Source organism: Vidua chalybeata, chromosome 3 (assembly GCF_026979565.1).
Source record: "Vidua chalybeata isolate OUT-0048 chromosome 3, bVidCha1 merged haplotype, whole genome shotgun sequence".
NCBI classification, from domain to species: domain Eukaryota; kingdom Metazoa; phylum Chordata; class Aves; order Passeriformes; family Viduidae; genus Vidua; species Vidua chalybeata.
In genome coordinates, this window is record NC_071532.1 from 45,098,706 (window position 1) to 45,121,353 (window position 22,648).

General features: G+C 35.4%; 1 protein-coding gene across 1 annotated transcript in view; it reads left to right on the forward strand.

Annotated features, from left to right (window-relative positions):
* Positions 1 to 22,648, forward strand: part of RYR2 (ryanodine receptor 2) — a 386,078-nt gene that overhangs the window by 293,459 nt on the left and 69,971 nt on the right. The window contains exons 60-69 of the mRNA XM_053937433.1: positions 2,020 to 2,135; positions 3,648 to 3,712; positions 5,731 to 5,852; positions 8,871 to 8,920; positions 12,609 to 12,669; positions 14,339 to 14,577; positions 16,749 to 16,830; positions 18,842 to 18,972; positions 20,712 to 21,032; positions 22,400 to 22,640. Of these exons, the coding sequence (XP_053793408.1) occupies positions 2,020 to 2,135; positions 3,648 to 3,712; positions 5,731 to 5,852; positions 8,871 to 8,920; positions 12,609 to 12,669; positions 14,339 to 14,577; positions 16,749 to 16,830; positions 18,842 to 18,972; positions 20,712 to 21,032; positions 22,400 to 22,640 (1,428 nt within the window). The remainder of the gene's footprint in view (positions 1 to 2,019; positions 2,136 to 3,647; positions 3,713 to 5,730; positions 5,853 to 8,870; positions 8,921 to 12,608; positions 12,670 to 14,338; positions 14,578 to 16,748; positions 16,831 to 18,841; positions 18,973 to 20,711; positions 21,033 to 22,399; positions 22,641 to 22,648) is intronic.

The following is a 22,648-nucleotide window of genomic DNA, read 5'->3' on the forward strand; positions in this document are numbered from 1 at the left end:
AGGCTAAGAGGCATGGTAAAATAACCATTAACTTGGACATGCCCATGGTCTAGTAACTAGCTCTTGCTACACCTCCACCCTCCTGTGCTGGTTAAATGCAGCCTTTCCCATGATGTTAAACTTAACGTACTTGCTGCACCTTTGACAACTGCCTTGTCTAAACAAACAAGGGCCTGATTCTTGTTTTAGTTTGGTCTGCTCACCACTGTACTTTCTGCCATATATGTCTTGCTCACATTTCTTTACAGTCTTTATTTGACAGTGACCATATGGGTCTCTGCATGCCCATGCAAAATGGCTTTAGGGACGATAGAAACATTTGCCCCCTGCCAAGCATGTAGCACTCAGGCCCACTGCAGCTGCTGGTGCAGAAGCCCTCACTCATCTTTCTGACACTGCTCCTTCGCATTAGCTGGAATTTTTTTAGACCACAGCAGTCCCACCGCAGTGGCAGGCAACTGGTACTTCCAGTTTCTGGTGTTGCAGACTCTGCTTTATGCCCTTGACTGTCTGACTCCAATGGCTACTACAAAATGCACTTGTGTCAGTCCCCTGCTGAAGCTGCCACTCTGGGCTCAAGGTCTGTAGGGCCCATAGAGATGTTCCCCAAAGCTGGCGTCTCCAGCTACTGATTCTTGAGACCTTCATTGACCCCGTTTGTCACAGACCTGTGACTGTTTGTCACAGTCCCAGGCCTGACTCCAGTTACTGGCCCAGTATCCAGCTCATGCTGGTCCTGCCAGTAGCTGCCATTTACTCCTGACAGCGCATGAAATAGTGATATTACACAGAGATATAGGTATGAAAGCATTTAATAAGAATAAAGGATAAACTCTAGTGATAAGGTGCAGGGCTCAGTCAGTCAACTGATTTGACAGGCCACAGTTTACATGTGACCAGATATTTTGAAATCTGTTTTCGTCTTGTTTGCACTTTGCTATTTCTTGATTCTCCCCTCCCCCCGCCCCATCCTCCCCCCACTCCTGTACAGTCATTGCTTTGTGTACTGAGCTGCCTCAAATAATCCAAATTCTCATGTCCCTTCCTCTTAGGTGTTCCAAAGTTCAGGTGCCCTCTCCAAAGTTGTATCTGAAGTTTCTTAATGGTCCCTTAGTTAGCACACTTGAGTCACTTGTTCTCCAGCGTTGTCTCCTTTATCTTTTGTCTACCAGATTTGTGTCTCTAGGTGTATGCTTTGATTTAAAACATAAATGTGCAATACACAGGCACTTCTATTCTGTATATATGCAGCAGGTATACTTTTTAAACTTGCAGCCCAGCTGAGTACCATTGTATCTTAGTGCATGAATCAGGGGGAGATGAAGTGTGACTGATTCCCTTGCTGTTTAAGAATAGCTGTTTTATGTGCCATCAATTAAGTCCTGATCCTGCATAAACAAGGCTTGTGCCAATGCCAGCTTGTTGCTAGGGGTGTCATCACATGACATGGATTCATGCTTTGGAGATTCACTCTCGTGGAAAGAAGAGTTTTTTTATATCAGGCTAGTAACTAAGATGGATGGAACATGCTGGAAAAGCAATTCCATCACTTTGTTTTGGTTTTCCTCTGATTTTTCATAAGTACTGCATAGCTATTCAAAACTTTTCCGTTGCAAGCAGACTTTTCAGGAAAAGTCATAGTGATGGTTATTTAGATTTACTTTTAGTTTGATTGTTTAAATCAAAGTATTGTTTCAGCTTCCAAACTTCCTCACCCAAGAATCAGTCCCTGTAGGGAAATGTAAGATAGTACAAGTACTGGAAAGTAATTATAATAATAGTGGATTATTTTGATTGACAAGTGTAATTTTTTTTTCGAGCTTTCTGCTTGGGAAATCTACTTCTGTCTTAACAAATTTCTCAAAATCTAAGTAAATGTGAGAGTGCTGTTTACATCAAACACAAAAAATTAATAAGCACATAATCATTACCTGGGAAAATGGTATCAGTCTACATGGAGAGGTAAGACTGCTTGGAGTCCTTCTGTATGTTTAAAAATTTATTTGCTTCCTTTTACAGAGGACTTAAGGACCTGGAATTAGACACGCCTTCCATTGAGAAACGCTTTGCCTATAGTTTCCTTCAACAGCTTATAAGATACGTGGATGAAGCCCATCAGTACATTTTGGAGTTTGGTATAGTACTCCTTGCACATTTATTAAAATAATTACTGGCTAAGATGTCTGATGTTATAAAAATAACCAGAAAAAGTTTTTAAAGTTTTTAAAGTACATTACTGGACTAGTTTTCCGTTTAATTTCCTGTAGTTGATAAAGATAATGAATTTTGGAGTAACGAGACTGCCTTTCATTTCAATTTCCCATATTCATTCATCAGATTAAAAATTTTCAGGAAAAATGTATGACTTTTATTCTTTGAAAAGAAAACTAGCTGCCCCCTTGCATTTATACATAACATTATAATCTCTTACATGTGCACAATAATAGTTACTATTCACATGTGATCCTTTTTTCAGAGAGCAAATGAAACCAGTCATTTGTACCATTCTGAAATTTTCTCTCAAAAAGGGAACAGAGAAATCTCTTCAACAAACTTCCACAATGGGAATGTTCTTTCACAAATACCCAGCATGTTTTGTCAACAGAGCTATGAAAGATATAACTTTATCTGCTTTTGGTGAAGATAAAAAAAATACAAAAGTTTGGTGACCCAAGCCAGCTTCTTACATGAGCAGTAAAAGCCAAAACAACTCGCCGGATGCTGCTTGTGTTGTGACCATGGGAGCTGCAATGACATATAACATATACTGTGTCTCGTAGTCATATATGCTGCAAATGACAGTAACAGGAACATCAGGAAGATTGAATGAATCAGTGCTCACCTAAACACCAGTCTAGCTTTAATGTGGAAGTTTGTCAGATTTAGGAGTTATTATATGCCATGGTTACTTACAATAGCAAAAGGCTACTTCTGCTGCTATGCTTGATTGCCGTGGCTTCATTATTCTTAATTACATAAATTTGGAATAACTACAGGAATGGTAATAATTAAGTACTGAAACACCAGAAACATTGGTGGAACAAATACAGTTTGAGTCTCTCAATAGATTCATGGAAAGAAGACATTAAATAAATGAGAAATAGTTTGGGAGCTGTAAGAGATTTTATCTTGAAAGAGATTTTGTTTTCTATAGTAAGGGAAGAGTGAAGCAATTTAAATTTTAGTTGGATAGATCTAACCATTAATTTTATTCTTTAGTGCCAAGTTCATAAATAAGGAATGAAAATGCATTAATTCCGTTTCTCCTGGGAACAACTGGAGAAATGTGTTTATTAGAATCTGAATTCAGGTTTCCAAGTTGTCACCTGTAACAGGAAAAGATAAACATGGCACCAGATTTTTATCTCACAAAAACATCCATATCTCTTTGGATTATGAGATGCCTACACTTTTATGAAGATTTGGGCAGTTATTCTTTATACATTTTATTTGCTGTTACTTTTCCTCTCATGAGGTAGTCATAAAATGCCACTTTAACTAGTGCCTATACTGTTTGAGGTACCTTAAATCTACATCCAAAGATGACCAGTATTATTTGTTTATTGTGTACACTTCCTAAGAAAAATGTAGAGTAGACTGTAATTAGGATATATGACAGGGAAAACTTATTTTTCTTCTCTCTGCAGATGGTAGCAGCAGAGGCAAAGGAGAGCAATTCCCATATGAACAAGAAATCAAGTTTTTTGCCAAAGTACAGTATATTTTTGCTTATTCTTTGTCAACATAGTGATTAACAGAAGTGAGAACATATTTTCTAGTGACTGTTATTGTTATAGTGGTGTTTTTCTGTGTTATCAATTTAAGACAGCAGTAATAAAAGTAGCTTGAAAACAATATGGGATGAAGTATAGATGTGGGAAGATTACAGGACTATATTTTTTATTCTCATTATTTTCTGCTCCATGATATGCAGCTACTCGTATGATATTATTCAAAAGCTCCCTACATTTTCTGTTTTCTGACTTAGTCTAATTTTGAAGATTTTTATCTTTTACAATCTTCAGGTTGGTTAATGTGAGCAATAGTTATTGGAATTAACACAGCTGTGTATCTGTCAGTGTCATGGTAGTATTTCTCTTGTTTTAAAACCACGCTGTTGTCTCTATCACGGAGTCACACAATGGCTGAGGTTGGAAGAGCCCTTTGCAGTGTCAGAGAGCCGTGTCCAGACATCTTTTGAGTATCTATCTCCAAGGGTAGAGACTCCACAAGCTCTCTGGGCAACCTGTGCCAGTGCTCAGTCACCCTGACAGCAAAAAAGTGTTTCCTGATGGTCTGAGAGAACCTACCATGTTTCAGTTTGTGCCATTGACTGTGATCCTGCCACAGTTGAAAAGAGCTTGGGTCCATCTTCTTTACACCCTCCCTTCAGATATTTACACACATGGATGAGATCATCCCTGAGCCTTCTCTTCTCCAGGTTAGGGTCCCAGTTTCCTCAATCTCTTGTCATTTGAAAGGTCCTGTACTTCCTTAATAATTTTTGACCCTTCACTGGACTCTCTAGTATGTCATTATTTCTCTTGTACTGGGGAGCCCAGAACCAGATACAGCACTTCAGATGTGCTCTCACCAGATCTGAGTAGAGTGGAAGAACCCCCTCCCTGGACCTGCTGACAAGCACTCAGTCTAGTTCAATCCATGATGCTGTTGGCTGCCTTTGCAATAAGATTGCATTTATGGCTCATGGTCTGTTTGCTGTCCACTGAGGATCCCCTGGTCCTTCTTTGAAAAGCTGCTTTTCAGCTGATTAGCCCTCAGTGTGTCCTGGTAGTTGGACTTATTCCTCCCCAGGTGCAGGACTTCACATTTCCCCGTCCCCTTCCTCCTGACAGCCATGAAATTCCTCTCAGCACAATTCTCCTTTTTCTGTCATGATTTTACACATTATAAACCAAGAAAATCTGCTGATGTTTTTCACACATAAAAGCTTGTATGATATTTGAACATTCAAAATTCTTTTTGAATTCATTACTGAATAAGAAAAGGTGACTGCAGAATTTTCTAACCCTGGTATCCTTTGCAGTAAGTTGTTATTTCAATGCCTTAGAGTACTACCATGTGGTATTATTTGCCAAGCTGATTTACTCAGAAGCTAGCATCCCGCTCTCTTGAGAACCATGCTCCAAAAGGGAAGCAATTTCATATTTTCTTTTCAGCCACTTATTTTGGATCTGCTGCTGGCTGACACCTGTAGTGGGCATTGAGTAATCACCACTGGAAGTAAACAGGAAAACTTTTGTGGCACAATCCCGTACTAAGTGAGATTGTTTTGGGAATTTCATTTGAAGAATCTAGAACTAAGTGCTGTTAGCATGCTGACAGTTGTAGGTGAATTTTTTAAAACCTACATTAAAAGGAACAAAAAACAATAGTTGTATTTGGTTATGTGGTATGAGAAAAATCTTAAATTGTGAGATAAAATTAAATTATACTTTCTGCCTTGTACTCCTCCTAAACAAAAAACCACAGATAAGTCCCAGTGATAATGTAATTTTTTTCTGCTGCCTTTCTTAATGACATATTAAGTGCCTTGAATACTAAATAAACTCAGAGGAATAGCTATTAAAGAAAAAATCCAAACAGATGGAAGTTTTAAGACAGAAAACCTGTTTGAAATCTCCTGTCTTTAGTTGTGGCTTACAAAGTGTAATACAGAACATAGTAGAGAAGGTCCTGAGATAACCACTCTTTCTGGTATAATTTCAGGTTGTGCTCCCTTTGATTGATCAGTATTTTAAAAATCATCGCCTGTATTTCTTATCTTCAGCAAGTAGGCCTCTCAGCAGTGGGGGCCATGCCTCTAATAAAGAGAAAGAAATGGTGACAAGGTAAAGTTTAAAATAATATTGGTGTCTATGCATATGTGTGTTGTTCTTTAAAGAGCAGCAGTTGATTGTGGGCAAGTGAGAAGTGGGAGCCACAGAGATATTTTTATGTACACAGAAATTAAACATTTTTCACTTTCTTTTCCCATTAGGAGAATTAATTGTATAAAATGGAGAGGAGTAGAGAGTTATTATATGCTGTTTAAAAGGTGATGATTTTAGAATGCAGGGAACTTCAATTTATCCTTATATCCAACAGTGAAACACTTGCACAGTCTGTGGCACAGGCTATGCAATTATGTATCAGTTTTCACTGTTAGAAATAGCTATATATTGAAATAATTATTTTATGCAAAATTTTATGTTAGATTTATAAGCCAAACTTATATGTAGCTGAGTTTCAATAAGTATCATTATTAATGTCCATCATAAAAATAAGAGAATTGCATTCTTTCTGCTCTATAGTTTTATAAACAGTAATGAGTAGTACTATCACAGAAATACTTGATTCTTTCCCTGAAGTTACTCTTTTTTTAAGACCATCTCTCTAAGATGTTTTAATTTAATTTCAGTTCTGACTGAATTGAAACCCACACTTTCCAGTTAGTAAGGTGGATTACAAGCTTCACACAGGATCTCTTGAATATCTGTAATGTGGGCCTGTATGATGGTTGCCTTCTTGGCTGTTCTTGGGCATGAGCCATGCAATATTGAATTGCTGTATTTTGAGGCTGACAGCCAGTTGGTGGTCATTGAGACATGCAGGGCTTGCAAGATTGTGTGAATGCTGAGTGAAGTTTTTATCCCAATATTAAGCTCAAGTAAGTAATGGCTGTATTGACTTTGCATCATCTCATGGACTAATCTGAACTGGCAGCTTCTCCAAATGCTGTTCTTCAAGGGATTTAAAAACTGTATCAAAATGCATGCATATGAATAATTTTGCAGTGTTATGAGCTGCTCATTTTCTGTCTGTAATGTCCTGAATAAAAGCATTTTTACAGTTGTTAAGTCATATCAATAAACTCCCTACTTCTGGAATATGTCAGCTGTATCAGCATACCTCCTGCATAGAGATTCAGGATTTATGCACATATGTTCTATAGAGATTGTGTGAGATTCCCAAACATACAGTCCTGCAAAAAGATCAGCGCTGCTGCCATACTTCACTGGGTTATGTGCCATCCAGATTTGTCAGGCAAGAAGAAGAAAATAGATGCAGGGAAATCTTGGATGAGTAATAGCTAATCCTATTGAGTGCACCTCCTACACAGAATTTGTTTTAAGCTGAGGGCAGTTCCTGGCTGCTTTCCGTCTCCAGTGAAGATAAACTTGCATTCATTAAGCTATTGAAGAGTATAATTTTGGATATTGATAATGCAGTGAAAGTCTTAGCATATGCAACAACCATTCCATTCTCAGAAAATACAGTGAACCCAGATCTATTTTGCGACAAATATGGGTCAGGCTTCTTCCTGAAATGTGGTGGCGTTATATTCTGTTGTATATGTAGCCAACCTCTTCATGATTGGGTTTTTTGAATTTCTTATCCAGTAGACCATCTTACAAGTTCTTGAGCTACTGTATTGGATGAATACAATTGTATGAAATTGGTTCTGAACAGCAATCTAGGTATTAGAAATGTAGAGTTATTTATTTATTTATTTGACCTCAACTAAAGACACTGTAGGTAAGAGTTTCAGTCTCACTTTGTGAAAGCATAGTATCTGCTGAATGGTACGGTCAGTTGAGTAACATTTGTATGTCGGAACATAAGATAGAGTGGTGAGCTAATTATGTCTTTTCCAGAATGGACACAAAATCTATAAGATGCTGACATGCTTCTCTACATCTTTTCCTGTTGGACTTAGTGATCCAAGGTCCTCATAAAAGAATATATAATATATGTCTACATCATGGAATAAAAAGTGAACCGAGATCCCCGAAAATGCACCGAGCAGGCTCATTTCTAAAACAAGAGCAGTTGCTGTTGCTAGAATGGATCACTGGGCATTGATTTATTAGCTGGATTCAATCCCACATTAACCTGGCTGTTGTGATTCTGTACATAAATGTTTCCATTTGACACCGTGCTCTTGTCTGTCAATGGAACAACATGTTCAGATCTCATCCATAGGCTGTGCGGACATGCTTATTGTATCTTTTGCTTTTAAATCAGAGGCTAATAAATAGCCGGTGTGCCTATTAATTAAGTAGCTTAATAAAATGACATGATATTGTTCATGTCATTTATAGCAGATGAAGGGGTTTGCAGCATAAAATAATAACACCAAAATGAACGTTCATTATGAAAATTCTCACACCAAACCATATTATGAAGAGTGATCTAATTCCTCCTTAATCTGGAACCCAGGTCAATCTGGGTAGGGCAGTTTGCTTCTGCTCCTGTGAATTAATGCAAAGTTTCACTCTTCTGTTTTCTCAATGGAGTGCTGTTTATGAGCACAGGAAGTAGTTCCAACATGCGAAAGAAAATCATCGATCATATTGTTTTAAACCATGTAAGAGGTGATATTTAAAAAAAAAATGTATTTGAAAAGAATTCTTGCTGTATTCAAGTTTATAAATCCTAACTGAACTAGTTAAACATTTGTCATCACACACCTCAGTTAATCTGATTGCCTTGCCTTGTGTTTTCAAATTGTTAGTGGTATCCCGTGTAGCGCAATGACCACATTTTACTTTTTAAAGCTTTGATGGTTATTTCCTTGTGGGTTATTGTATAGAACGCTTTTATATTAATTAGCTTTGCTTTTAATTTTTTGTTTGTTTTTTTTTTATTATAATATGTGCTTATTTAACCATGTTTGTTAAGGATATGCACTTGAAAATTCTTTCTTTAGTATTCTGTCCCACATTCTGCTCAGACAATTGATTCTTTCTGCGTGACATCATGTTGCTTTTCCTGCTCATATATCAGCTGTTATTTTTCCTTTCTTCCCCCCCCCTTTATTTTTTTTTTTCCTTTTCCCTTCTCTTTTATTTTTCTTTTGTCTTCAGCCTGTTCTGCAAACTTGGAGTTCTTGTCAGGCATAGGATTTCACTGTTTGGTAAGGAGACCCTTAACAAATACTAGCATGGCCATCACTTGGTTTTCTTTGCCATTTTTGCATTGTGTTAAGTGCTACTTTGTTGCATGCTGCATGGCTGAAATGCATGGTCTAAACAGACCACCAATTGCTTAGACTGGTAGATCAAATACTTTTTTAGGTTGAATAGAGAGCTTTTGTAGTTTTCAGGTTGGGAGGGGGTTGGGGGTTGTTTAGTTTTCTGTGTGTCTGAACTAATATTTGCATTTCATTATTGTATCAAAGACTTTTGATGAGTAAATTAAAATTACTGATTTGTAATGTTATTCTGAATCATTTGGGAAAAACATTTGACAATCAGAACTGCACATTTGTGTTGGAAAGTCATTAAGAAAAATTAGAAGTGGGCTGAAATGCTTAGTTATGTTCTGTGGAATTCTTGAATATACCCAGATGTGCTTGACTCCACATACGCATGTATACTCTCTTTCTGGTATTATGTGACCTGGGCAGGAGCTTGGTGTTTGTCTTATGCCATGTGGAAATCACTGAACTGAAGTCCATTTGAAGTCCCTATCAAGAGTATACATTATATGCAATGTGTGGCACAGTCATTTTCTTTCCAATTTTCTCTTATGCCGTGGTGCTAGGAGAACTGGAATAGTACATCCTATGCATACATGGCTTCTCTGATGGATGCAGGGCAAACTTCAGCATCCATGAACATACCTAATTGGATAATTGGCTAGTGAATTAGAATTTGATTATGATAATATGCAGCTAACTCAATTCCTGCATATTTCATTCAATTTGAAGGGAAGGAACTCGCTGCAGCAGTGTGGTGTTTAAAAATTTTACAGACCATTAAACTAAGAAGAAAAATTGGAAGGTTTTTTGGCATAATCACTTTTAAATATTTTGGGTGGAGCTGAGTGGATTTGCCTATAAAGCCAAAAGATCATAGGAGGAATGGAGTTACTTCTGCAGCCGTGTGGCATTGTTGCAGCTTTTTCTGGAGGGTGGAATATTTCACAAACCTACAAAGCTCTGATTTATACCCTAGGTTTTTTCTTCAAAGAATGAACTAGCTCAGATATACTATTAAAATGTTGGAAATCTTTTTTGTTATTTGTACATTTGGTTATATTTGGTTTTCAGATTTTTTTTTTCTAAAATTAGTCATGGTTGAAATTAAAAACCTAAGTCAATATAACTTTCTTCAGTACTAAAGAAAAAAATCTTTTCTATTCCACTTCTCAGCTTGCTTATATCCTGTTGTGTGGCTGGGTTCAAGTGCTAGGAGATAAGTCAGATAGGATCAGCTGATTATTTGTGATAGCTACAGTTTGTTTTTTAACTCTTTTCCTAGACTGCAGTAGCTAACAGATTACAAAATCATTATGCCAACACAGGTGTTTTGGCATGAATTGTGACAAGGTCATTGTGAGACTATGGTGCATGATTTTTACTATGGACTTAATAAGTCAAAGTCACCTTATAGTTTGCCTTCCCCTACAAGTGAATTGCATGATGTGAGAAAATCTGATTGACTTGCAATTATTCCAGCAAAGACACAGACTGTGCAGAAGAGGAGAAAGTGCTCATAACTGAGCACACCTGGGGCCTAGAAAGTTATTTGTGCATTTTGAAGGCATCTTCTGTGAGCAAGCATTGCTCAATAATAACTTTTATGGATAGTGTGAAGTTTGCTATAACAAATACCGAAATTCTATATAGTTTTGCAGTATAGGTACTTTATATTACTGTGAATATGAATGGTACTTCTGAATATAGAGCTGCATTTCTGAAAATCATTAGTGAAAGTCATGTAGCTTAAGATATATGTAGAAATTTGTTAAAATGGGAAATTAAGCATGCATGTCTTACAGAGTGAACTTAGTCACATTTGATATCTGAGAGTGTAATTAAGATTATGGAATTATCATTCAGCATGGAATCATTATTTCTTTAGAATATGAAAGTAGATTTTAACTACAATAATTTACAGTTTGAGAGCTGTGGCTATACATGAGGAAGACTGTATTGATTTATTTTCACTAGTATTACTGGGTAGAAATTGAAATATTTAAGTGAATAATTTTGGTGAATTGAGCATATTAATTTATATTTTCTCAAATTTAAAAGCCAAATTTGTATAAGTAACTTGATTGTAGTAGATTGTTTAAATTCATAGTAAGCCATTCTGTTCTGGAGCAAGTTGCTGAGAATTTGTGGCTGCCCCATCCCTGGAAATGTTCAGGCTGGGTTGGATGGGGCTTTGAGCAAGCCTTGTCTCATGGAAGGTGTCCCTACCCACAGCAGGAGGTTGGACCTAAATGATCTTTAAGGTCCCTTCCAAACCAAGCCATTCCACAATTCTGTGATGGTCTAATGCACAGTCCAGTGTACTTTGAATACTTCACTCCATACCTGCTGTCATTAGGACAGTCCTGCGCTCTCTTCATCAGCATGGGCATTCCTGCCACCAGAGCATTAAAACAATAAGGAAAAAAGTTTGATCTGACAAAAACCTTAATCTTTTGGGGTGGTGATTTTGGTAGGATTTTTTTAGGTTGCCTCAGCTTTCTTATCTGCTTGCTGTACCATTGCATGATCACACATGCCAGTGAAAAAAAGGTGAGGCTGCCTAGCTGAGGAAGCTGTGGAAGTTGTGGTCCAGGTTTTTTCCATCTGCTGTGGATGAACATCACAACAGTATTTCCTAATTTTGGTAGTATAGAACAACTTTCTCAGTGCTGCAATGAACCTCCCACATCTTCCTTGCACTTTATCTTTTAAAATCTCTAGTTCACTGAAGCAATTACTAATTTTACTTGAATGTTTGCTTGTATTTTTAAGAAATAACCACCAGTGAGGAAATACAGTATGCTGTAGCACTGTATGCAGATAGAAGTATTTTCAGAAATCTTTCTTAAACATTTGATTTATTTCTACTTTTTTTTTAATCAAGAAAATTTAAAGAAAAGCAAGAAAAGGCAGTTTTATTTTTGAATAATGTAAAATAGTCTGTGGTTCAAATTGGTATAGCAGACATCGGTTCTGGATTTAAAAAGTGATCTTAGAGGAAAGAGGCTTGTACATGGCAGCATTTTGGGATGTACATATATATAGAAGGGTTCTTCTATGTAAGTCCTCTTTTTACATACCTAAATGGGAAAAATACAGAATATGTGTATTATGTCAGAGACTGTTATTTATGTGGACCCAATTAAGCTATAAATAACTGCAGACAATGGGGAACACCAGGGAATTAACTTTTTTAATAATTTTTTTTAAGTGTTCCCTTCCTGCAATAGGAACTTTGAAAAGTTAACAGCTTTTATGTTACTGAGAGGGCAGAGATAAATAATCAGATAAACTTGAATTAATTAAAGCAAAATTTAGAGAAATCAAATGAAAACCAGAAAATACACTGCAGATCTAATTAACCCCACATTTAAGTGCTTCCATCTTGATTGCTTCAGCTGTTTTATGAGAGATGCTTTCCTGCCTCTAGTTACTGCATTTGTGTAAACAAGGCTAAGACAAAAAACTGCATGTTCTTGAACATGAAATTACGCAGAAGTTCAGTTGCTCTTCTGCTATGTCATTTATTCTTTCATTAAATCCAGAGGTACAGTTAGCAGTGTGTCAATAAGCTATATGCTATGCTCAGCTTAATTGGTGGATAATTTTCCTCCCTCTCTAGGAAATGATGCAACATCAATAGTCAACTGTCTTCACATACTGGGACAGACCTTGGATGCGAGGTAACACTGATTAGATTTTCTAAAGTACAAGAAAAATCGCTGAAGAAAGTAATGTGCAGTAACATTTGGGCTATCTGTGTAAGGCTACAGAATTTCACCACTTGAGAAGTTACAGTGCTGAAAAGAATTCCCATTGCAAACCAGCTCAGTTACGAGGATTTGACAGGACAGTATTTGTAGGTTACACTTAAAATTTCATTATAGATCTGTGATGTCCAGAAACTTCTACTGTTAGTTTATGTGGTTTTAATTATGTGACTTTCTCAAAACCAAAGTAAAGTTAGAAATATTTTATTATTTTCCTTATACTGTTTAATCAAAAAAATTCAGGAGTTAAATGCACAGTGAATCTGTCTCATAGAATGTCTTCTTTGCAAAATTAATTCAGGTTCTAATTTGAAAAAAAACCCTTTTGCCTAGAATTCAGTGTTACTTTTATGTTAAATTGAGCTCCTTTAACTATTATTGTGAGGTTTGTGGATGAGACAACATTGATATGGGAGAGTAGTGTGTTGCTTTTCATTTACTGTAAAGTCAGCCATCTGTGATGAGAGCTGATTTTTAGATTTTTGCAGTTTTAAACACAATATGATTGCTTAAAGTTCCCCCAATGGAAATTTTAAGGTAAATTTTTTCACTTTGCATTAAGTTTCAAAACAAATGTCTATATTATGTGCATATAGTTCTCTTTCTCAATATCTTTGCAGTTGCTTTTATAGACAAGTTTTATATTCCATTTGCTAGGGGATAGAATTGTGATCTAGCCATTAATATGACTCAATTCTTGCATGGTATGCCTTTGGTTTTTTTGTCTTAAATTGTCCGTGGTCCATGCAGTTACACAGATGGAATACAGATACAAGTGAAGATCACTAATTCAGCTCTTGGTAGAGATGTGAAAATAGCTGGAGATTAGATGGAGATTAAGGAATTAATGGAAGTAACATGGAAATTTAAAGATATTGCTCCTGAAACTGTATATATTCACTCTTTAAAATAAACAATCAGACTAAAAGAACTGGACTGATACTCAGTTTACAAAAAAGACCATCGCCTCAATTTATTTCATGTGTGCCTAAATGCATACTTTCCTTAAACAAAGGATCTTTGTAATTGAGCTAGGTAATATAACGTAATAATTCTCCTGAATTATATCTTTACATCATTGATTATGGTGCTGTAGTTACATAATAAATGCATTTATTGATTGATTTGATCTAACAGATGTGGTTGTTTTTACTCATTCTTTTCTGATGCCATTGTTCTGGAGACAGAAATGTGACTGTTATAATTAGTAAGATTTTCTGAGTTCTAACTTGAGACAGTTCTTCTCTTCCTAGAATCAGAAATCACAGACTTACAAATTATTTTTTTTTTGTTATGTACTTTTTGTTTTTTTTCCTGTCTGAAGGCAAATTAATCACTTTATGAATTTTGAAGGACTATTTGCTCAGCAGTAAAACAGATAAACTATTCTTGTGTTCTGCAGCATACCTATGAAACTTGTTTTCAGTCAATTATTCTGCTCTGAGGAGATTTTACAATGTTAAAAGAGGAAAGATTTTTCTTCAGAGCTCTGTTATCTAGTTCATCTAATCCAAGACTAAGCTTTATTCCATGCTTGTCTAACAGAATATTCTTTTTCATTCTTTTTGCATGCTATAAACAGGACTGTGATGAAAACTGGTCTGGAATCTGTTAGGATGGCATTGAGAGCATTTTTGGACAATGCTGCTGAGGATCTAGAGAAAACAATGGAAAATCTTAAGCAAGGCCAGTTTACACACAGCAGAAACCAGCCAAAAGGAGTAACACAAATCATTAATTATACCACAGTTGCTCTCCTGCCAGTGTTATCTTCACTGTTTGAGCATATTGGACAGCACCAGTTTGGGGAAGATTTGATATGTATGTATCATATTATCATATATGTATGTAGAAGGTCCATGCCATTAAAATATCTGTAGTGAGCATTACTAGACTCTCAATTCTATTAAAGAAGGACAGATCATATGTCATTTTGACAAAATTTTTATTGATTTAATCAAGCATTTGCAGCAGTCGACCAAAAACAATCTGCAGGTTTTAATGGACTCAGAATAAATATTGAAGCAGATGTGTCCCTGGTTACAAAGTCAGAAGGATCAATTTTGTTTATAACTTTATCATAGATTTACTGTGACTTTCTTGAGTGTAAGAATTCACTTTGTGTAAGTTACTTTTTCTTTACTCTGTCTATAAATAAGGTTATGCTACAAGAATGGTGTTGCACCATCATACATGCACCTCAATTTCATTTAGAGGGGAATCTGGGTCGGTCCTTAAATTCTGAAAATTTAAGAGAAAAGGGAGAAGTGGAAGGAGCTCCTGATGAATTCAGACACCAGAGAAGGAACTCTATATATCGGATTTTTGTAAAGGTTCTGATTGTAGTGGATTCAGTGATCCTTTATTTTCCCAAACCCAAAATTTTGCAGCCAAAATGCAGTCTGAACACAAAACTTGAATTTTGTTTATTTTAGGAACTCACAGAAGTATCACTTTAGATGGCACTAAAGAGCGAAATCCTACCCTGTGTAGCTAACTCTGTGACTCAGTTGTGAAAATCCATGAGAAGGACTTGGAGGAAAAGAATACTGAGTTAGATTTTTTTTCTGTTTTTGGAATCTGTAAAAAGTATTATTTAAAGTAGCCATAAAAGAACACTTCAAAAATTTGGAGTTGCATTGATGGATTTGAAAGTCGTGAGATGTAAACTTCCACTTTTTTCATTCAACTATTTCTGTAAAATTCCAGAGACTTTGGTATCCAGAAAAAGTAATGTTTTCATCATAAACCACTTTTTCAGGCATCAATATGTTCATGCCTTGTATAATTTTTGGTCTCTGGTATCCCATGTTTTAGAACTTAATATTTAGCTTTGAATTTATTATAACTTCAATTGGTGTTCTTAATCAGCTATTCTACATACATCATGCCAGTGTAAAACACGGAATTTAGAATTCATGAACTGGGAAAGAATAGTTATTTAAAAATGGGGCTATTTATTTTATCTAGAGCATAATGGAAAGATTAATTTTTCTTACATACAACTTGTCTTTACATTTTGTTAAGAGTAGGATTTATCTTATTTCTACAAGCATCTTGAGCCAGTGCTTGTACCTGAGAGTAGTGGTGATGGAATACTCCATGGGTGGATCATGTACAAAGATGGGTCAGTCTACCTGAGGTTACTATTGTGGTGTAAAAGCACTTAATTCCAAGATGATCTGAATTAAAATCACAGTACAATTAAGGGTTGGGCCATGTAGCTTTGATAAATATCTTGTAGGCTCTCCTAGGCCATGAATTCTTACCCTGTTTTACTCACAATATTTCATTCGTTGCATGTTGAGGGATGAAATTAGCACTGTAGGAGGGACTACGAAACACACCTATGGCAAGAATGGGAGTGTTGACCTTGACGGTCCTTACACTGTTGTTACACTGTTGCTGCAGAGTGCATTACAAAAGCATTTTTTCAAATAGATTTTAGGATTATTCTCACAGTTTTATGACTGAATTACTTGATAATTTTAAAACATACTTTGGTGAAATATTCATAAGGACTAAAGAATTATTTATTGTTTTTAATCCTTTGTAAGTTTACAGTGTAAATTAAGTATGTGCTATTGGCTGGTATCAGTGCCTAAATTTAAAAAAAATAGATAAACTGTGATTAAAATAATTAAATATCTGTTTAACAGGATTGCCTTTATTTTGCACAGTGGTATTCTATTTGTAAAGGTGTCATGTATGAAGAGTTGTTATGCCATTAATTCAATAAAATTAATGCACCAGTGGAATATGTTTACTATTTTAGCTATTAACAAGATATTTAAGTAAATGGAAATTTTGAGTAAAAAGTATAGCACTTGGACATCCAAAGACTTTTTATTTAGTGGGTGATTTCTGTGGATTGCCTTTGTTAGCCTAATGTTTTTCATTCCATTATTGTCTGAAGTAATTTATTTTAATTCTTTGGGAATGTATTGCAAAGAAAAATCTCTTCGTAAATATAGTTTTCTTATTCTCTTTAGTGGAAGATGTTCAGGTCTCTTGTTACAGAATATTGGCCAGTTTATATGCTCTGGGAACCAGCAAGAGTATCTATGTAGAGAGGTAAGAAGGAAAATAGTTCTTCTGTTTTTAATATTTGCATTTATATTTAGCATCATGAATTTGCAGTTCAGAAATTAATATAGGAGAGTATTATTGCAAAGATATCTTGAGAGGAAATACAGATGTGCTCAGATGTTAAGTGGAATGCAGGTGCATTTACTCTAATACACTTGAAATATTGCATTATATGTTTGTCACAATACTCTTCTTAATTAAAATAAAAATTACAAATAAAATTATCTGACTTTATAATGAACAGCACTTGATTTGAGGATTAACTAAGGTATTGTAAAATTATGTGATTCAGCTCAACAATTGTAGTCTTCCTTCTGTAATGTTTATTGTGATGTATATTGCTTTCTCATTACCCTGAGTTTAATTTTATTTGTCACTTATACAACATTTCTTTTCTAGCTTTTACCCAGGTAAATGAGGCATTACAATTGCTGTTTTATACATGTCTGTATCTGCTAACCCACTCCAAGTTACATTTGGTCTGTGTGAAAAAATAAAGATACCTAGAAAAACTCAGTTCTTAAAACTGAATTGTTGCACTGTAGTGACTAACAGTGTTCTGAAGGCAGGCTAAACAGAAAGCATTCATTTCAGATATTGGCAGCAGTAGTCTAGGAAGTTCACTGTCTAGGAAGTGACACTCTGGAGCAGATCAACCTGTGCATAACTCCAGAGCAGCCCCATGACATACCCTTGCTTGCTTGGTGGTGGTATCATAGGCAACAATATGAAAAATCTTTGAGGCCAATATTTAAATTAAAAAAAAAACAAACCCCAAATCAGGGAAATATCAGGTCTTGTTGATTTCATTAAGGACATAAAATTAATTTATTTTGCTGTTTGGCAAATAAAGGATATGGGATTTCTTTTGAAGACAAAATATATCAGTGTAACTGACAATTTTTGTGTATGATTGTCTGCCACCAAAATCAAAAAGCACGTGCTCTTCATACATGTGTGTGATGGATGTATGTTTTGCTTATGAAGACTTAAAGAAAAGGGGAAAAAAAAGGAGAAAACAGTATGAATAATAATGAGAATGAAGTTAGAGTTAACAAAATCAAGTTTAATTAGTTAGATCTAGAAAGAATCAAATATCCAAGACTTAGATAAACTATAGACTGAGGATGAACCTTGTTAAATCACAAGATCAGTTTTGAGGTATTTTTTTCCTTTTAACTTGAAAGTTCACGGTTCTCTTGAGTTCAAATCCTCTTGGAATTTCTGTCACATGTGATTTGGTCTCAGCTAGGGATTTCTCACCTTTCTAAATTCTGCTGTGATCAATTCAGTTGAAAATTAGAAAGACTAGTATAGCTGCCCTGTGAAGAACCCAAGTGAAGTGACAGGACATCACTTACTTCTTCCTAGAAACAGGCTTTTTAAATTTGGACACACAAAGAATTTTGATTGTCATATATTTGAAGATATAAAACCAATGGCTTTTTGATAAAATTTCAGAGTTCTTGATCATTAGAAACAATTTCCCACTCACTGAAGAACTTGACTTTCATACTAGACTAAGTGTAAAAGTGATTATCATTATTTCTCAGAAAAATGAAATACTACTTAGATAAAATGATAGTTGATTTTGTTCTGTCCAGTAGCTTTTTCTTAATAGTAGGGATTATACAGGCAGTAAAGCTGAGAGGAAAGTAATAGAACAGAAGATATTTTTATAATTACTTTGGTTTCCCCTGCATGTTTTTCATTTCCTGTAAGCTGTGTAGGCCACCTTTGACATTTTATGTCTTTACATATCATTCATATATTAGCAGAGGGTTGCTAGACTTAATTTTCTATTACATGTTCTTGTGTTGATGATCCCAGTAATGTCGTGGCTTCTCTTTGAAATGCATTGATCACAGAACACAACCCCAAGGTGTGGTCAGTCAGTACTTACCAGGTGACTCCAATGGTGGTCCTTTCCAGCCTTACCCATTCTGTGCTCTGTGATCAAAGATGTGTGTCATTAATGGTGTTTGTTAATTCACAGGCAACGATCAGCACTAGGAGAGTGCTTGGCTGCTTTCTCAGGGGCCTTTCCAGTGGCTTTTTTGGAAACTCATTTGAACAAACATAATATCTACTCAATCTACAATACCAAGAATGCAAGAGATAGAGCAGGTATTTCCAGAAACTGACATAATGATTATGAAAACATGATTTCACTATAAATGCTGTTTGCTTTAAGATGTGTGATTTTGAATACATTTTATAGAGGGAGAATTTTCTTGTAATTTCATGGATGAATTAATTTTCTAAATCTTTCTTTCTAAATCAATTTCTTTTCTAAATCTGGTAAAATTGATCATTATAATGATGTTACTGATATGTTAATTTTGAGATACTGTTCTCAAAATACCACTTTGGAATTGAATTAATGAAGGGACTGCACATTTTTAGTACCTCAGATATTCTATATTTGAACATAAAATTAAGCATTCTTGTCAGTAGCTTTGGTTCCTCAGTTTACATAAACAGTTTTGGGTCCCTAAAACATACATGCTTGCAACTGAAGGAAAATAGCTTTGCTGTATTAATTACATATTGTGCCTTTATAAAATAAAAAAAAAATTGCAGAGTAGTATGTAGATTGGTTGTAATTTTGTTTGACATAAAAGGCAGTACAGGTGCTTTACAGTGATGTTATGTATGTTTACTTTACCTATATCTTTTTATTCCATTCTTGATATTTCTTATGCTGCAACATGATTGTTGAATAAGGTCACATGCACAAACTGTTCTTGCAATAAACAGAAGTTGCAGTAGAACTTCACAAGCTCTGCATATATGCTGAGTCTGTATCATATTACAGATACACAAAGATGACAGTGTATGTTCGTGTAAAATGCCAGTTTATAATGGCAATAATTTTATAACTCCACCTTTATTTGTTAAAAAAGGGATCATAGCAGATTTTTTTCTCAAAGAAGCTGTAGTATCCAAACTTGAAAATATCAACAATTATGCATACTTGCCATATATTTTATCTATTTTAGTATATCTGGAAGGATTATCCATTCTATTGTCATGATTTTTAACAGAAAATGGAAATTTTTTTTCCAAAATTGCATAATCTTTAATGAGACTATGTTATGTCTGTGTAAAATGTATTTGCTCTAAATAGGAGAAGATACTGCTTTGCAAAAAAGACAACAAGGGGTTGTGGAATGCTGGTAGAGACACTTGTATTCACAAGTTGCAGGCTAAATTCTTGCTCTGTAGATACCTGTGTATGTCGTGGTATGTGTCTATTAGTATGTTAAACATTCAGGAGATATAAATTGTGTTTGCAGAGATTTTTTTGTAGAAACTGCCTCAAAAATCGAGGCAACTGCAGTGCCTTTTCAGAAGAAACTGAAAATTCAAATGAATTCAAAACTAAACATTTACAATCACATATTCATCTCTAGAATCAGTTTCTCAAATCTGCTCAAGTTGTTAGGACAGGCAGTGGTCTCTGTTCTATTAGAATTACAGGTCTCATCTGATGTATTGTTGAGAGATATTTCATTGTATCAATTTGTTTTCTCAACTGCAAAACTTACACTGGAAGGGATTTTGAAATTTAAGGTTTATTTTGTATACAGAAAAGTGCATCTGATTTCTCTGAATTCATTCCACAATATTTACATTGTTGAAGCCTTCATATAGAAATTTTAATTACAGAACTGTTCATATAAACAGTTTATTGCTCAACAGTATGAAAGGATGTGGTTTTTATTGTTGTGCTGGGTACGTTTCCTTTGGATCACAAGGGTGAAAATGTAAACAGAAAACAGAAGTTTTATTGAAAAGCAGCTGAAAAGCTGTGTTCCTTTTGTGACCTAGTTTATTGATTTTTGATATTTTTTTCCCAACAGTTCTCAATTTGCCAACTAGTGTAGAAGAGGTTTGCCCAAATATTCCTTCCTTGATGAAGCTAATGGAAGAAATAGTGGAACTGGCAGAATCTGGTATTCGTTACACACAAATGCCACATATCATGGAAGTCATACTGCCTATGCTGTGTAGTTACATGTCACACTGGTGGGAGCATGGGCCAGAGAACAATCCTGACAAGGCTGAAATGTGCTGCACAGCCTTGACGTCAGAGCACATGAACACTCTCTTGGGTAACATATTGAAAATCATCTATAACAACCTTGGTATTGATGAAGGAGCCTGGATGAAGAGATTAGCAGGTAAGATGTGAAAATAAATTAATAAACAAGAAAATGTGTGTGTATATTCAGAATGTATGTGTACACACATAGACTCTGAATCGCTTTGTATTTACCCTGTTAAAGCTGGAATAGAAGAACACTCATATTTTTACATTTTTAAACAATGCAGATCTGAATGAACCAGAAATACCAAGTATAAAGAAAAAACAGTGTAAACAGTATATTTTAATCTGTCTATAAATAATATAGGAAGTACATTAGAATATTTCTTTTTCCATAGAATCTGCACATGTACCTTTTGCAGTATATTAAATTCAAGGACAATAGTAATTTAGCCCCATTTTCATTATATAGCAAATTTTCATTTGCAGGCATTATACAGTTCCTTGCTATTCCATATTAGTGCTGGATCTTTAAAACTTGGGTTTGAAGGTGTATATCTAACATATCCATTACATTGAAATGTCGAAATTCTCATGTCATTTTAGTAATAGTTACATTGACTTCATCTTCTGAACAACTTGAAATTAATTTAAAAACACTCTAATTCTCAGTATTGCAATCTCTGAGGAAAAGGCACTTCAGTGGTGTGGATTCAATTTTTTAATTTGACTTTCTTACGACTTTTCAGTATTTATTGTAGTAGTAATTTCATTCATGGTAGCATTCAGAATTCCTAGTGTTTTGAGAGTTAGTAATGTAGTGCATTCTAAGAATAGGTAGCAACTGCCTAAAATTCTGTGTAATTTAATCAGTGTGTTACAAATGTTTTAGCACCAATGGGCCTAGTTGAAGTGCTAATTTACATAACTGTTGTTATGAGTAAATTTTCAAAAAGCTTGTGCTGACAAGTCTGAAATGAACCAGTTGAATCACTCCCATTTTTGTCTACATACAAGACTTCTTAATGTATTGAAGAAATAGAGGCAAGATGTTTCCATGGGTTTTCAAATAACCGGAGCATGCTTTCCAGCTCCCCTTCACTCAAGCAAGGTTCAAAGCAGGAGCTAGCAGCTGAGAAAACTTGTGCATGCACTATGTAGCTATATGTGTATCCATCCATACCATTAAATAACTTTGGCGTTGCTCAATAAAACTATGCAGACAAATACCATGCTGACAGAATTCCAGTAAAGAAGTGTTTGAAGTTTTATGATCTTGCAGCCTTAGTCTATGAAGTTGCAATTTCTGCCCTCAGACAAAGTGAATTGACTTTGGGAAATCCTGACCACATTTAATTCTTGGCAAAACTTCTGCTGATTTCAATGGGGGCAGGATTTCGCTCTGTAGCCTAGAAGTAAGATTTAAGAAAGCGGGAAAAGGTAAAAGATTTTAGTTATATTTTGTGGCCAGGTATATATTATAATATTCATTGCCTTAAATAGTGTTTTCCCAGCCCATCATAAGTAAAGCGAAGCCAGAGCTCTTAAAGACACACTTCCTTCCACTGATGGATAAACTAAAGAAAAAGGCAGCAGTGGTTGTATCGGATGAAGAACATCTAAGAGCAGAAGGCAGAGGTGACATGTCGGAGGCTGAACTGCTCATCCTAGATGAGTTCACCACTTTGGCACGGGACCTCTATGCCTTCTACCCTTTGTTGATTAGATTTGTGGACTATAACAGGTATGTGG